The sequence below is a fragment of the Polypterus senegalus genome, chromosome 8 (assembly GCF_016835505.1).
Source record: "Polypterus senegalus isolate Bchr_013 chromosome 8, ASM1683550v1, whole genome shotgun sequence".
Classification (NCBI taxonomy): domain Eukaryota; kingdom Metazoa; phylum Chordata; class Cladistia; order Polypteriformes; family Polypteridae; genus Polypterus; species Polypterus senegalus.
The window spans coordinates 105,584,143-105,602,133 of record NC_053161.1 but is presented as its reverse complement, the minus strand read 5'-3'; the positions used below and the strand labels follow the sequence as shown (position 1 = coordinate 105,602,133).

Sequence of the window (17,991 nt, the reverse complement as noted above, 5' to 3'; positions counted from 1 at the left end):
TGGAGCATCATGATGCTTTGAGTAGGTGGTGGTGGCGCAGAAACCGGAAAAAGAAACAGAAGAGAGAGTAGGCATCAGTACGGATTTTAGAGCCACCATGAATAGTTATTATGATGAACTGAACATACAGAGTATCAGGATTAACTTAAAGTGAAGTTATGAGAAGGCCATGTTAAAGTAATGTGTTTTCAGCAGTGTTTTAAAGTGCTCTACTCTATCAGCCTGGCGAATTCCTATTGGCAGGCTATTCCAGATTTTAGGTGCATAGCAGCAGAAGGCCGCCTCACCACTTCTTTTAAGTTTAGCTTTTGGAATTGTAAGGAGACACTCATTTGAAGATCTAAGGTTACGATTTGGAATATAACGTGTCAGGCATTCCGATATATAAGATGGAGCGTGATTATTTAAGGCTTTATAAACCATAAGCAGTATTTTAAAGTCAATCCTGAATGACACAGGTAACCAGTGTAGTGACATCAAAACTGGAGAAATGTGCTTGGATTTTCTTTTCCCAGTTAGGATTCTAGCAGCTGCATTCTGCACTTGTTGCAAGTGATTTATGTCTTTTTTGGGTAGTCCTGAGAGGAGTGCGTTACAGTAATCTAGTAAACTGAAAACAAAAGCATGAATTAATTTCTCAGCATCTTTCAATGATATAAGAGGTCTAACTTTTGCTATGTTTCTTAAGTGAAAAAATGCTGTCCTAGTTATCTGATTAATATGCGATTTAAAATTCAGATTACAGTCAACAGTTACCCCTAAGTTTTTTACTTCCGTCTTAACTTTTAATCCTAATGCATCAAGTTTATTTCTGATAACCTCATTGAATCCATTATTGCCAATTACTAAGATTTCAGTTTTCTCTTTATTTAGTTTGAGAAAATTACTATTCATCCATTCAGAAATACCAGTCAGACATTGTGTTAGTGTATCAAAAGAGTCGGAGTCATCAGGTGCTATTGATGAGTACAGCTGTGTGTCATCAGCATAGCTGTTGTAGCTCACGTTGTGCTCTGAGATTATCTGACCTAACGGAAGCATGTAGATTGAGAAGAGCAGCGGACCCAGGATAGAGCCTTGTGGAACACCATATCGGATATCATGTGTCTTTGAGTTGTAATTACCATAACTCACAAAGAATTTTCTACATGCCAGGTAGGATTAAAAGCAGGTTACAGATAATTAAAGTACTAAAATTTGAATGCCTCAAAAAATGATAGCAAAGATCGCATTAGTGCAAACACAGTTCAAATATATTGTTCAGATCAAGTCGGAGACTTGTAGATCGTCTAATTTGTGTTGCCATCAGAGAAAAGTGGTGTTTCTTCCCAAACAAGAGGCGTATGCATGAGAATTAAAAGATTTGTTGTTAGGTGAAAGTGAAAACCCACATACGCAAGCGTCAGAGACGTGAAATGGCTGGCGTGTAGTTCAGGCCAGGGCAGTTGGCGAGTGAAGCAAGCATGGGGCAAAGCCCCCTAGTATTATTAAAAATAATAGTCATTTTTCTTTACCACTTCAATAAGGACTCTAAGTAAATTTCCCTTTCATGACATAAGACCATTTATGCTACGTAGTTGGGGCTGGACACCCTTTTGTCATTAAGACCCTGCAGATTTAGCTTTTTCTCTTTTTTCTTGTTTGTTTTTTTCCTGTCCTCACCAGCCATATGACCTTACCATCATGATCATCTTTGTATACTTACTAGGGGGCTTCACCCCCTGCTCGCCAACCTGTGTTTGGTTTTCCAGATACACACTTTTAAGATTTTCTTCTTTGAATTGTTGCTATTTCATTAGTTTCACTTTTATTTCAGAACTTCTGTAAAAACAATATTTGGAATCTTTTGAGTCCTTTTGAGTGCTGAAGCTTTTAAATGAGGTCAGTGAGACATGTGTTTAATGACTTTGTACCATAATTCAGGATAACTTTCTCTTTTTTTTTCAGTTCCACTTGTTTCGGACTGATTATTACTTTCCTTATTTTCTGAATTTGCACCTAGATTATTATTTTTTTTTCTTTTTTGTCTCTCCAACACTTTTGAGTCTCTATTCTCTGTGCTGCTTTCTTCTTCACCTTGTCGTCTATGTTTCATCAATAACGTATTGTCCTTATACGCTTTATATGCGCTGAGAGCCCTGGATCTGTGTGTGCTCAAATCCTTTACACGACTGAGTGTTTTGCTGCCCGTGGTCTTATTTGATATTGGTTGTAAGTAGGGCGTGTCTTGCAAGAATCTCATGTTCTACATCCACGCGAGACATCCTGGGTCAATCTCTTGGCACAAAGTCTCATGTTTAAGGTCCCCACGAGAGAACCATTCTCTTTTGTCTTTTAAGTGTCTCCCATGATCTTAATGTGAAGATCACGTATCGTCTCCCGTCTATCTCTTTCAGGTTTTTTTTTTTTTTTATAATAGAGAGATAATAAAATGTTATTTATAAAAGACTCTGATTTTCTATTATTTATATATCTATTTTATGTAAACCTAAATTGATTTATTCTTTGGTACTTACTTTTTATTCTTACCTAATTTTTTTGTTTTTCTTTTTTATAACAATTTTTTTCACATGTTACGCTCCTACCCTCACCTATGGTCATGAGCTATGGGTAGTGACCGAAAGAACGAGATCGCGAATACAAGCGGCTGAAATGAGTTTCCTCCGCAGGGTGTCTGGGCTTTCCCTTAAAGATAGGGTGAGAAGCTCAGTCATCTGGGAGGGGCTCAGAGTAGAGCCGCTGCTCCTAACGCATCGAGAGGAGTCAGATGAGGTGGCTCGGGCATCTGATCAGGATGCCTCCTGGACGCCTCCCTGGTGAGGTGTTCTGGGCACGTCCAACCGGGAGGAGTCCCCGGGGAAGACCCAGGACACGCTGGAGGGACTATGTCTCCCGGCTGGCCTGGGAACGCCTTGGGATTCTCCCGGAAGAGCTGGAAGAAGTGGCTGGGGAGAGGGAAGTCTGGGCCTCTCTGCTTAAGCTGCTGCCCCCGCGACCCGACCCCAGATAAGCGGAAGAGGATGGATGGATGGATGGTTCATTGGTCATAAAGTACTGTAGCTGGAACACCATCTTAGTATTTACAGTACCTTTCAAATTATTAACCTGCTTGCTTTTATTCTTTTCTAATATAAAAATATTTTTGAAACATCTAGCCTTACATCATAAACTGGAGACGTCAAGGAAATGTCTCACACTAAATGGATCTGTCTCTCCAGCAGATTTGCTTCTCTCTAAGCCTGCAATAGGAACTTGTCCTGCAGAAAAAAAGATATTACAGTTTTAAAAATTGCATTACAATAGTCCAACCAAAAGGTGATAAAGGTATGGCAAAGGGACCTTGGCGTCTTACTTGTTGAGGTCAGGGCAGCAATAGTTCATTACAAATAAAAAATAAAATAAACACATATGCTTACAACAGAGATTTAGTATGTGGTATCTAAAGTTCAGGTTCCTACTACGATCAGAATTAAACACAATGAAAGAATTTTTCAAGACTTGTGGTTTAGCAAGAAGTAAAGCTACATGAGACAATGCCAAGAGATATAATACATTTATGTTATTGTTAAGAAGGCAGGCTCTATTGTAGGAGTAAAGTTGGACAGTTTAACATCTGTGGCAGAGCGACGGGCATTAAGCAAACTCCTGTCAATCATGAAGAATCCACTGCATCCACTGAACAGTGTCATCTCCAGGCAGAGGAGTAGCTTCAGTGACAGACTTCTGTCACCGTCCTGCTCCACTGACAGACTGAGGAGATCGTTCCTAATCCACACTATGCGACTCTTCAATTCCACCCGGGGGAGTAAATGTGAACATTAATTTTATTTTTTTCATTTTTATTACTATTTAATTTAATATTGTTTCTTTGTATCAGTATACTGCTGCTGGATTATGTGAATTTCCCCTTGGGATTAATAAAGTATCTATCTATCTACTGCTCAGTCACAGGAAATAAGCACTTGTCTTTTCCATGTTCATTTGGGTGTAATCTTCACATAGAGCTGGATCTCAGCAGCATAATAGTGAAACATGAGGGCATGTTACTGTGGAAGGTAGCTGCGTGACGTCATGTTCAAAGGTGTCCACAATGACAACGAAACCAAGGAGTAATAGTGTACAATTGTACTAAAGTGCAGTATTATTCAGTGCCTTTGTTCATTAGTGCCTTTACATCAGTTTTTCCAGCATTCAGTCCTAGAGGGCTACAGTGGCTTCAGGTTTTTGTTGCAGCCTGCTTGCCTAATTAGAAACCAATCTTTCCTGATAATGGAAGTTGTTACCCAATTATATGGCTTGCTATTGGTTTAATTTTGCCACATTAAACTATTCCTATATTGTACATTTTTCCTTTTCGAGAAAATTTCCTCCCAGTGACTTGTGGTCCAAAAGCAAATTAGTAATTCTCAGTCCTTCCATTTTCCACCTTTCATTTCTTTCCAAACATTTTATAAAACAGACATTTCATGGTGAACGCACATGGGGACCAAGTTGAAGGGTAAGCCGCTGATTCCTTGGTTATTTACATCTAATTGTTAGATGACAGCTTGTTATCATCACGACAATCAGTTACTAATCCATTTTCATTATCTCTCTCATTTTAGAGCAATCTAATACATTTTGGATCTACCAATACTTATCATCAGACTATGCTATGACGTATTCATATCCACAATTCTAAATCAAGGTATATTTTAGATGCCCCAGTGTCCATGCACCCTTAAGAGTTTTCATCCTTCCTGGCTCAGTATTTATAGGAGTTTTCTCTTTTTTTCTTGCTTGTTCACCCTTAACTCTGCTTCACTCACAGCTCATACATTATGAGATGTAAGAGAAGTTGAATGATGACAATAGGCTCTTGCTGAGTTATGCTTGGTAGTGCTGGCCATTCAACCCTCTTTTTGACTTTTAATGGTGATACTTTAATTGTTTCCTCTACCTTTTAAAATTTATTTAATATTTAGGCAGTTTACAAATCTAATTTGTAAGAAAGCTTACAGATAATTTCGATAGTGGTATATTTTTTTCCATGTTTGCTAGTTATTATTGTTTAGGCACATTAATAAGATAATTCTCTGTTGACTTTGTGTGAGTGTGATCTGCTATACATTAGCATCCCATCCAGCAATGATTACTGTGGTCCCCTGGACTTTTGTACCAAATCATTCAAGTACAGGAAGTGGATAGATGGGTGGACTAAAATGGAAATACAGATACTTCATTCACACTGGGTTAAAAATCACACATGACAATCCCATTTGGGAAGCAGAACAGTACCATTAGTTAAGACTTTTTAGGTACAATGTTGTATATGTGGGGCATTCCTTTTAAAATACTGCATGTCTTGGCAAATTACTTGTTTGTTTTCTCTTTTTGTAGTGTTCTCCTTTCCTCTAAATAAATGATAATCTGCACTCTACTGCTTTTGGGTTATATGCATCACAATGAAGTGCCCAGGGGGACCGTTTGTGGAGTAAGTAGAATATTGCCAATGCCTCCACACCTTTTTCCATCTTCTCTGGGCAGCTAAAATGGAACTCTTATCAATTCTTTTACTTCTTGATCTCCGTTTCACATTTGACACCATATCACATCAGATACATTTAAAACACCTAGCTAGTTTTGGAGTCTGTGGCCTTGTCCATCAATGGTTTTCTTTCTACCTCACTGACAGGAGACAGTTTGTTCAAGCAAAGGGCTTTAAGACAGAGAATGCAGTCGTTACTCACGGAGTTCTGCAGGGCTCTGTTTTGAGGCTGCTTCTGCTTCTCATCTACATCTTCCCAACAGGTAATATCTTTTAACACCATGGCATTAAATTTCACTGTTATGCTGATGACATGCAGCTTTATCTCTCCACTTCTGTTCTCCCTCCATATACTCTTATGGCATGTCTCCAAAACATAAAGTCCTGGGTGACTCACCATTTTCTCCAATTAAATAACAATAAAACTGAGGTCCTCCTCATTGGTTCTAAATCTACACTCACTAAGGTTACCCATTCTTCCATTATAATTAACAACACATTCATAAACATCTCTTCCCAGGTTAAGAGCCTGGGTGTCATTCTAGACAGTACCCTCTCTTTTTGATTAAATATAAATAATTTTTCTTGGACTGCCTTCTTCCATCTCTGAAAATTTCTAGACTTTGTCCTGTTCTTATGTAACACAGTACTGAAGTATTGGTTAATGCCTTAGTCACCTCACGTATAGATTACTGTAATGTTATTCTATCAGGCATCCCTAAAAATATATCCATTGCTTAAAATGAATACAAAATTCTGCTGCTAGTATAACTACCTGTTCTAAGTCTGCTGAACATGTCACATCTCTTCTCTCCCAGCTTCACTGGCTCCATTTCTACTCTTGAATACAATACAAAATACTGCTCTGAACATTTAAATCTCTTCACAATCCTGCTCCTTCATACCTCACTGATCTCCTACAGACTTACGCTCTCTGTCGCTCACTCAGATCCTCATCTGCAGCTTTACTTTCTGTACCACACATCAAACTCTGCTCTATGGCACCTCGAGTATTCCTCAACTCTGGAATTCTCCTCTCTCTCACATCCGTCAGCTCGACTCAACAAAAACTTTTCAAACTGGCACACCAACTATAATTTTATCACTGTTACAGCCAGCTATCTTTGATGTTTGTTACTGCTTTTGTACCCTTATTGCTATTTGATTTTCTGTTTTATTTGTTTTTATCTTTATTACTGTTATTTAATTCTTTGTAAGGTGTCCTTGAGTGCTAAGAAAGGCTCCTATTAAATAAAATGTATTATTATCGCCTTTTTGTGCCTTATCAATTTGTTCTTGTCTAACTAAGCTCTGATGACACACCCTAACTTTGATCCAAGATGGTCTGTGCACATTATGCTATTATCATATTGTATGCTTCCCAAAAAATAGAGACAGAGTTCTCACAGAAAATGAGTCATATTCCTTTTAGTTAAAAGAAAACAGCCAAGTTTATTCAAGTGACATGTGCTGTGGAGTGGCTACTGGGTTGGGGCCAACAGTGAGTTGAAAACTGTCTAAGCAGGTTAATCTGAGCCCAAGCAAAAGCTAATGTTTCCTCTCAGCCATTGTAAATGTGCCATAAATCTACTAACACTTTAAGAAAAGTGGAATCGCTGTTGACCACTATTATATTAAATAATGAAATATTTGTGTAACATTATTTTAACCAGTTCACATTTTTGTAAGGAGTGTTCTATCACATAATAGCCGGAACTGCTGGGAAAAAACGGAATGGGCAGTAAGGCAGACTAATTACTGTTATGAATAAACAATTTAATTGAGGCTTTATTGAAGTAACTAAACAAATGAGGGATCGTGTATGCATTGGCTAGATGCATGTATTACTCATACTGCTATGAAAGGGGAAAAAAGCCGTAAAAATCCATAAACAAAGAAAAAATAAATGTGGTGAAGAATCTGAGATACTATCCAACACAACAGTTTGCAAATTCCACGACATTAACATACCTTAATATAAAAACAGTACAGCATATAAAAACTGCAGCCAAGCCAGAAATATAAACAAAACAGCATCCATACTGGAGAAGTGTGAGAACAGAAAGAAAAGAAACAAACCATTAACAGCCCATCTGGATTTCATGTAGCACCTCTTTATGATGAATGTTATCCCATGGCACATTACCAGTAACCACCCTGAAAGAGTCACAGTTAAAGCCCAGGAGAGTTATGGGACACATAAAGAGCTAGAGAACTTCGGGTAGACAGACAAGCTTCTTAGCAGCAGGCCACCAGTTCACCCAAAAGCAGCCTGGGAGGAGGAAGGGTGGGTATCACACAACTACACAGGCAGGAAAAAAAACAATTAATGTTAAATAAAGCAAGAGTGTCACTTCATTGTGATACTTTGACATGACAGAAGACTCAGGAACTGAAGTTCCACCATTAGAAATACATGTTTCAATTTTCAATGCAGATCCCTAAAAGTAAATGAACAAGATACCCAGTGTTTATATATGATATGGGCATTAAAAGCTTAGTTCTAGCTGGTGTTTAAATTACAGCTAATCTTTCCCTGACATTCTACCTATCAATGATCATGCTAGCAAAGGAAAGAATAAAGGGTTTTGTAGTTAATAAAAGGGAATGATTACATTTTATTGTTACCTGCCCAGTATATCTCCATAAACAGTAGGGACTGCGTCAGGAAGGCCAAATCTTACGACACTTAAACCTATTCAGTTGTAAGCAACACAGTCAATTTAAAGGCTGCATGTCAAGTCATTTCCTAACCTGCATAATCAGAAGGCAAGAAAATACCATGTTAGTGTTCAATTAATTTGATGCAGTCTTTGCATTGGTACAACTCTTAGAGAATCTTCAAGAAAAACAGGAAGGACTGCATATGGAATTTACTGATTTGGAGAAGGCTTATGATAAGAGTGCCACGTCAAGAGGTCTCGAGGTGCACGAGAAAGGAAGGAGTAGCACAGTTGTATGTATGGATTGTCCAGGATATGTAGCTGGGAGTGAAGGCTCAGGTTAAAAGCAGTGATGGGATAACAGAAAAGATCCCAGTTAGAGTTGGTCTGCACCAGGGATCTTCTTTAAGTCCTTAAGTACCTCTTTGATCTGGTTAAGAATCCAACTGGTGCATGCATTTAGCTGGTGACATTGTGCCGTGCAACACAAGAAACAATGAAGTGGAGACGAAGTTGGGAGAATGGAGAAGGGACTTTGGAAGATAGAGGGTTGAAGATAAATAAGAAGATAACATAATATATGATGTTTAATGATGATCAGGGTGAGCTATTGAAAAGGGTGGATAAATGTAAATAACTAGGATTAGTGGTAGCCCGAGTTGGAAAACTAGATGCAGAGATAACCCATACAGTGCAGTGTGATTAGAACAATTGGAAGAAAGTATAAGTATACTGTGTGATTGAAGAATTAAGGCTAAGGTTAAAGGTAAGGTTTTTAAGACAATGGTAAAATCAGAAATAACGTATGGTGCAGTAAAGGGAGCGCAGAAGAAGAAGTTAGATGTGGCAGAAATAAGAATGCTGGGATGGATGTGTGGAGTTACAAAAAAGAGAATAAAAAATGACACAATCAGAGGTACAACAAAAGTAGGAAAGATATCTATAAAAAAACAAAAAAACACATGTTGATGTGGTATTGATATGTACTGAGGAGACACCATGAATATATGAATATGCTGGGAATGGAAGTGCAGGCGAAGAGAACGTCAGGGACGATACAGCAGAGGTAGATGGACAAAGTAAAAGAAGATCTGAAGAAAAAGAGCTTGACTGGTGAGGAGATGCAACACTAAGCTGTTTGGAGAAGGTTGATTAAGTGCATCAATCCCAGATAGAAATGGGAAAAGTTATAGAGGGGTAAGAAGTAGTGTTCAATATATTTGTATAGATCAAATAAAAAACAAAACAAAAAAAGTGAGCTGTGGGAAGACAGAGCTTCAGGTATGAGGACAGGAGTCAGCCCCAGGTGGATGCGCTCACCCGATTGCACCAAACAACTTACCTTTAGACTGACAGGGTAACCAAGATGGATAAACAAAAGACCTATAAAGTCCTCAGCCAGGAATCAAACCAGGCCCAAGCAGTAAGGCTCTAACTCTTGACCCAGACTCTCTATTTCGTCTTCCTGGCATATGTGCATGCATTCCCGCTACATGGTAATCAATAAACAGAAAGAGAAGTGTTCAGTACAAGCAAGCCAAGTAAACTTGGTAAACTTGAATATCCATGTGTCACCAGTGAAAACTAGTCCCCTTTCTCTGTTACACATCCCCACACATTGAGGCTGCCTAGGATATCCAAGTCCGTAAGAAACAGCTTATCCAGTAAAAGGGAACACCTATTGACAGAGTGAGCAAACTGACCTCTGATGTTCTAAACTGCAGCTGCAAGGGTGCCATATTACAAAGTGGGCTCTGTCTCTTCCTTTTCAGCCTTACTGCACCTCACTACACCATGCCAATATTTTCTTAACACACTTCTTCCAGAATCCAGCACACTAGCATCACTTGGCAGTCTATCACAGTGCACAATCATGAAGCTCACTAACTGAAAATATTCAATACTCCAGATTAATAATGCTTTATCTAATAGGACCAAGGCCGAGCCTATGCTCCACCATACCTAAAGACCCTTTCCAAGAGAGTTTATCTGATCAATCTGGCAGTGCTGCCACAGATCACCACTGGAGATCAAGAAGACAAAGGCATTTTAATAGACAGCCAAATAGATTTCCATAATTATTAAACAGCAATATAGGCATCCTGATTAACACTTTCAAGAATGCTGTTCCAAAAGCATAATGTCCATTTTGTCATCTTTAGACTATAACAGCTGTCTTTTATAGTCCATTCAGTGAGTATTTCAGCAAATAACACATTAGCCAAAATTGCCAGGTCACAGAGCCCAGTGGTTGTCCCTTATTTCACTTTATGCTTGAGGCCTTTATTAAATTTAATGGATAGCTACCGCATTTTATCCATACTGATTCATAAAACAACTACGCAAACACAAGTATAAGTTTCTCTTCAATATGGCTACAGTCTGACCTTTCCCTTGTCCATGGTAGTTTGACAGCTCTTGTGCTGTTGACTCGTCGCTAATTGTTAAGCTGTCACATTTTATATAACCACAGACTGAAGTGATTTTGTGTCAGCAGGCATCAGTGACAGCAGAATATTTCTCTATGTATATACGAATAGACATTAAGAATTCATGGAGCAGTTACAGTAAATGCCATAGTTCTACTGCTAGGAATCTTATTTGATTAAGTAATTATGTTGGGAGGTCAATGAGGCATTTGGAACAAGTTGCAGCTTGGTCATTTTGTTTAATTGTTTTTCAAATACAACATGAATCACTGGCTCACATCATTTTCTCTGCACTAACTTTGTTACCACAAAATTCAATCCAGCTGTCTCCACGTTTCCAAAAGTGCAGTAATGGCTTGCTTTATATTCTACTGTCACTTGAGAAGTTAAGTGCACCCTCTCTCAATTCTATGGCTTTATATGTCTGCCCAATCATATGCCAAATGTTACAATTGGATAACACTAACTTCATGTCACAAACAACATACATTGTAGCAGACCTTACTATGTGCTTTTCTAGTCAACAAAAATAAGCTGACCTGAAGAAGCAGTCTACTATATATTAAAACACTAATGTCTGTTTGTCTGTCCAGAGCTGATCAGCATCAGATTGGTCAGTTTAGCTTTGTGGACGAGATCAAAACAAAAGTTACGTGTGTGAGAACCACAAGGAGGGGGAGTAAAGCTGTATGAGCTGAAGCTGAAGATGGTTGTATAGGCCACGTATAGGCTTGGCAGAGCATCACCAGGGAAGATGCTCAGCACCTGGTGGTGTCATTGAATCGCAGACTTCAAGTTATCATTGCAGATGTTGTGCAACAAAGTCCTAAATGTGACTGCTTTAATATATCTGCCATTGCTATGTCCCAAACATTATGGTGCCACGAAATGAGGGGGCCGTGTATAAAAAGTGTCATTTCTACCTGCTGTGACCGAAATGTATACCAATCCCCTTAAATAAAAGTCTGCAATGTGCACTTTAATCACATCTGAATTATTAAATTTGCAATTTTAAACTTTGAAGAAAAGGAGTAAATCAAGGAAAAATGTGTGACTGTCCCAAACATCATGGAGGACATTGTAGTTGCCCATTCTATGACAAAGTTTTTTATCTCCATAAAAATGTGGGATTACTACATAAGGTAACAAAAAATTTTAACTTCTGACTAGAGTATTCCTTTAAGAATCCTTTACACAAATATTATAGATATGTCTGTTGTTTTTTGTTAAATTGGTTCTTTGTGGGATGTTGGCAGATGATGACTGCTACTGTCCTTAGGCAGTGTACTTGTATTGATGTTTTAATGTTACAAGCTTCACCAAATCAAATTGGATACAACCGACTTTCATATGGTAATATTTATTTTTCCTTTTTAAGACACTCTTGCATAGTAGGTGATTCATCATTTTCATGCATTTAAAAAACTGTACATTTTGTTTCTACAGGCATAATTTCCTGTCTCTGGTACAGCCGTGCTATCCCGGCTACAAAACTCCATTCTAAAATGACAGGAGTATAATGAACCAAAGTCATTGTGTGGTTTTTTTGGCTTTGTGTCAGAAACTATTCCTGCTCCTTGACATTTAGGTTCTTGAAATTCTCTCTCAAGGCCTTGATTAACAATTTCCTTCCAAATGTCCGTCAATTTTTTTTTTGTGTCAATGTACGTCGTGTTATGAAATAAAATGTAATGAAAATGCAGTGGATGAAATATAGCACTACATGAACACAGCATGCATCTGTCTGTCCTCTGTGAAGTTAAGAAACAAACAGATTTCTATGTCAGAGTCATTGTGAGCCAGGGTCTACTCTTATAGAATCCACCATAAGGCAGGAGCTATTTCTTGATGGAACGCCAAAGAGTTACCTACCACACAAGTTAATTTGGATGTCTGTGGGATACAGTAGGAAAATTAAAGGACACGGAGAAAACACCAAGTGAGAACTGCAAACTCTACATACATAGCAACCATGGAGCTATGAGTTTGAGGCACTAGCCATATTTAATTAATAAACCAGTGGTTCTTAACATTTTTTCACTCTGTATACTTCAAATACAGCTTTTGATATTGTGATCCCTTTTATTACAGAGTTGATCTTCTTTGCAATTTCTGAAGTGAATTTGTGGGTCAACGTGTGAAAGGGACATTGGGATACCAGTTGATTTTAAAAGAACATTACTGCTTACCAAACTCCCAAACGCATTCACCAGCCCAAAATGAGTCAAAACCCACATATTTAAAAGAAAAAAACTGAATTTTGGCAATACTGAATCAGAAATAAATGGACCAGATATGCAGTAAACACACCTTAACCTTCATGGATGACATTATCTTTAAAAAATAAATACACTATGAGGAGCCAAAAACAAACACGGAATTAGTTTAACCTCACATTGGCAGCAGTGTTCAATTCTCTAATCACTAATGGAGAGTGTGGTTTTGTCAGCACCATAATCTCAGAGATGTAAAACAGAAAGAGTGGGTCCCAATGCAAAGTCCCTTTATGATGACAACCTAAATAGGGTGGCATCGTGGCACACTGATTAGAAGAGCTCAGGGACCTGGTCGAAATCCAAGCCTGCTATCTATAAATGTACTTACAAAGACGGGGTTAACTGTCAACTTTAAATTGTCTCATTTTATGTGAGTGTGCCCTACCATAAACATGGACAGCTTCTGCCTTACGCATGATTTTACCACTGCAGTCTCCAGCTCTCCATCATCCAGTATGAGATAAACCAGGCTTAATCCAGTAGTTGGATAGAAATTATGGAAAATGCCTTTTTGTAGACTGACAGCAGTAAAACGAAATTTAACTGCTACCAAACTTATAGGATTAAATTTAAAAATAAATAACAACAAAAAGGAGGCCACAAGAAGTCAAACAGACTAAAGAGGGCAAGAGGAGGCTGGAATCAGTTTTCCCATGACAATGAGCACCAAGCTTGACTCAAGAGTACCCTCTGCTGGCCACATTTCATTTGAGCTCAAAGATAGTCATTCTGCAAAAACAAAGTAAAGTGCCTATTAAAAAACAATTATATGTACTTGTACTGCAATAACCCATTCTCTCGTCTCGTATTCAGTTTTAATAAACAAATGGCAGTTTATCATACATAAAAAAAAAACATAAAGGAGAATAAAAATAAAGGCTATCTAATTGCTGTGGCTAGGGCAGGATCATAACACAGAGGTTACCCAAGCTGCCCCCCAGTACCGGGTTTTAAATGCTGATTTAGCCAGCTGTCTGTGTGGACCTTCCTGTCACATCCTGAAGGTGTGTGTTAAATGGCATTTCTGAACTGGCCACATAGTAGTGAGGGTGGGTGTGTCTGTGCACCTTCTAATCGAAAGGTGCCTGCTCGACAACAGAATCTTGGATCTCGTGTTAAGAGTTTTATTGTTCTTTCGTGTTATTCATTAACAACTAGGCCATTACGTAAAATGATAAACATGCTCTGAACAAAATCAAAAGCAGCCTACTACCAAACCCTCTTTATCAATCAGTATACCCTTGTAGAAGTCACTGACTATTTCTTCTAAGCCACTACTACAGATATATGGCAATATTCAAACACATTTTATTCTTTTAAATCACATTTCCTTTGCTTTTCCTATCATCTTGTGCTAGTAGAAATGTTTATACAAAACAGGTAGATAAAGCACTGTCGCTTTAAAGTCTTGGACTGACATTCTCTCATTCTCACCCTGGTTTATTTTTTCTACATTTGCCACTTTCTCAGTCTAACCAATTCTGCCTTCCCAGCTCTTCTTCATATCAATAAGTAATCTGCTTAAAGTCCTGTTCTGGATTTTGTTCTTGCTAAGCGGGACAACTGAAGCTTGGGATTTCTGCAGCTATTACTCTCTCCTACAGTGCTGCTGGCAGCCTGCTGTAATTTGTCCATATCTAACCTCAGACTATTCCATAACATTTCTTCTGGCTTCTCACTGCAGTTAAAATTATTACGTACAGGCCACTGGTAGGCACTGATCCCCACCAACTCCAGCCCCATCTTGTAGATGTTCCACCACAGAACCTCAGTATTGCTCCCGTTCTCTCCAGACACACTAAAGAAGATCCCCTATACTCTGTTCTCAGCTGTTGAATGAGCTTCTCTTGATTGGTATATTGAGTCTTGTATTGCAATTTAATAATTCTTGTGGGTTTCTTGTAACTTTATTGAATCTTACTTTACTCTAAATTTGATGTGCTCATGCTTTGAGTATATCTGCTTATCTTGTACTAATTGCAGGATCACAGTTCTTGTAACCAAAAACTGAAGGCATTTTAATTACTTGCTAAATTTGCACTATTTACCTATGGACTCCAATGTCTTCTCCCTCCACTCCTTCATATTCTTGATTCTTTTAAGCCAATACCATAGTCTGGGAATAAGACTTGTGTCTTAGCAGCATTGGGTGCTACACGGCAACTAACTCTTAAGGGTACATTCACTCACATACTGTAAATATATTCAATCTCATAAGGTAACTTCAGAGTCAACATAACCAAATTATTTCTAGAATTGGGGGAAACTTAGAGAGGAAGAAAAAAACCCACATAGTTTCGGGGTTAAAATACAAGGACAGTCCATGAATGGAAATTGAGCTCATAGTCTATGAGGGAGTAGCACTAACCACTTCACACTACTGTGCAGCCCCAAAATATTGTACGATTCCGAATTTTGTAAAGACATGTATTAAAAATACTGATACTTACCTGAGTCTATTTATCTACGGCTCCACTAAGTACCATATATTCTTTATCCATTCACGCTAACAATAATAAGTAGACAAGGGAAAAATAGAAATAAGAAAGTCATGCATTACTTTTTGAAGCTTTAAGCCATCCATCCAATTTAGGGTGGTGTGGAACCAAATCCAGTCTTAGTGGCAACAGACACAAGACCCTGACCTGGATTAATTGTTAATGTCTCACAGGACACATAAACAGTATTACATAGTCACACAAGGCCAACGTCATTAATAAGAACTGACCAACAACTCACCTTTGAATTGTCGAAGGTAAACATTCAGTCAGAGAGATAACTTATAATATGCAGTGAACAAAAGTGAATTTTAAGACTAAGTGCTAGTGTTGCTTAAATGTATTATACTGGCTTCAAAGCACGGACAATAGCTTCATCCAAGAAAACCAGTTCAGGCAAGATATTCTTTTAAATTTATAGAAAGTTCTTAACTTTAGAATGCAGTTTTGTGTGGCACATGCATATATGCCATATTTGTGAATTAAAAACTTCAACTTGAAAAATAGTGAACTCATCCTTTAAGCACAAGTTCATTATTACTCTTATGATTTCATAATAATGAAGTTCTATTAAGTAATTAAACAACTCTGATTTGTGGACTTTACACTACGAAACTATGACATAAATATAAACTGCAATAAATGTGTAACTAAGCAGAGAAGCAGGCTTGTTACGTACAATTCATCTAGATAACGTTGAAGACATTATGGACAACTTCAGCAGAAACTTAGAAAGAATGAGAAGAAAAACTTCATATAATTAGTTTCCTGATCAAATGGTAATGAATCAAACAAATCCTTTCAATGCCAACAGCTATCCACTAACTACAACAACATTTTCCATTAATAAGAAATTATGCAACAGCCCTGTCAATGCTTAGCCCACTGCAGTGCAGATTCAAATAACAAAAACAATTAACAAAGAAATAGTAATATACAAGCATTTACAAGAATATTAAGGTCACAAACATAGAGAGAAAAATAAGGTATCACATTATAGTAGAAAAATAGCCACTGGGATTCAATGTTTATAGTATACCAAAAAAACCCACTGTCAGCATCAGTGTCTGAGATTGCTAAAAATGGATTAACACTTTCTCTTATATGAACATCTGCTTTATTTTATATATTCCCTGCATGAAAAAAATTAAACAAGCCCCAGAAGACAATGAGATGAATATTCATTTTATTTATTTTTCACAGTTTTTTTTTTTTTATAAAACAAATTTTCTTAAAAAGTATTCTTTAAACAAAATGTAACTTTTTTTTAGCTATAAACATTATAAAAAGTAAAACACTATACACTGAATCATATTAACCTGACTACTGTATGAATTTGCCTGGACTGCTTCAAGTAAAACATGATGGGCTCATCAGTTAATCTTCATTATCGGCTGGATTTTCCATTTTCAACTGCATCCACCCTACACATAATACAAAAAATATAAATTGTACATTGGTATGAAAGAGCTTAACATGGTTACTGGTAATGTATCTTGTTGGATTTAAAGGCATGGAGAGATTAAAACAGAAAAACTGTAATTACAGAGAAAGATCAGATAAATAACAACTTCCTTTAATTTAAAGGGCATTTCAAAAAAATCCTTCACCTTAAAAAGGCGGTTCATTCTAGAAAACTCTCAAATAAAGCTGAATTACAACAATTCTGCAAAGATGAGTGGGACAAAATTCCTCCAGAGCGCTGTAAAGACTCATTGCAAGTTATCGCAAACGCTTGATTGCAGTTATTGCTGCTAAGGGTGGCCCAACCAGTTATTAGGTTCAGGGGGCAATTACTTTTCACACAGGGCCATGTAGGTTTGGATTTTTTTCTCCTAAATAATATAATAATAATAATATATATATATATATATATATATATATATATATATATATATAATAATAATAACATGATAATTATATTTATATTTGAATACTAACCCTCACCTATTCTGTTTCTTTTCTCGGTACCCAAATGTGGCAATTGGTGCCATGGCCCACTTGCCAAGTTGTTTGCCTGCCTATGGTAAAGTCATCCCTGATGGAGGATCACAGGAATCATGGGAAAGAGGGGTCCTTTCATCAGAGCAACATTTCAGCCATGGCATGGCCAAATGGGGAGGCAGCTAGATGGATGAGGTCTCCAGGACTCTAAAAATATCCAAACCTAATTATGTCATATCATCTACTGTTAAACCGTACTTCTAAAATTTTTATTATTATGCTGTATTAAGGAATTGTTCTGTTCTGTGTATTGTATTGTATTGACCCCCTTCTTTTGACACCTTCTGCAAGCCCAACCTACCTGGGAAGGGGTCTCTCTTTGAACTGCCTTTCCCGAGGTTTCTTCCATTTTTCCCTAAAAGGTTTTTTTGGAAGTTTTTCCTTGTCTTCTCAGAGAGTCAAGGCTGGGGGGCTGTCAAAAGGCAGGGCCTGTTAAAGCCCATTGCGGCACTTCCTGTGTGATTTTGGGCTATACAAAAATAAACTGTATTGTATTGTAATAAAAACCATCATTTAAAAACTGCATTTTGTGTTTACTTGTGTTATATTTGACTAATGGTTAAATGTGTTTGATGATCAGAAACATTTTGTGTG

At 37.6% G+C, this 17,991-nt stretch overlaps 1 protein-coding gene across 3 annotated transcripts in view; it reads right to left on the bottom strand.

The window, feature by feature from the left end:
• Nucleotides 1-2,966: 2,966 nt before the first annotated feature.
• Nucleotides 2,967-17,991, bottom strand: part of ints13 (integrator complex subunit 13) — a 73,091-nt gene continuing 58,066 nt past the window's right edge. For 2 of the 3 annotated variants that reach the window (XM_039761549.1, XM_039761548.1), the window contains exon 17: nt 16,660-16,817. In XM_039761549.1, the coding sequence (XP_039617483.1) occupies nt 16,781-16,817 (37 nt within the window). In that variant the 3' untranslated portion in view covers nt 16,660-16,780. Of the gene's footprint in view, nt 3,258-16,659; nt 16,818-17,991 lie in introns of those variants that run through there. The other variant, XR_005634697.1, reaches the window with a different exon arrangement.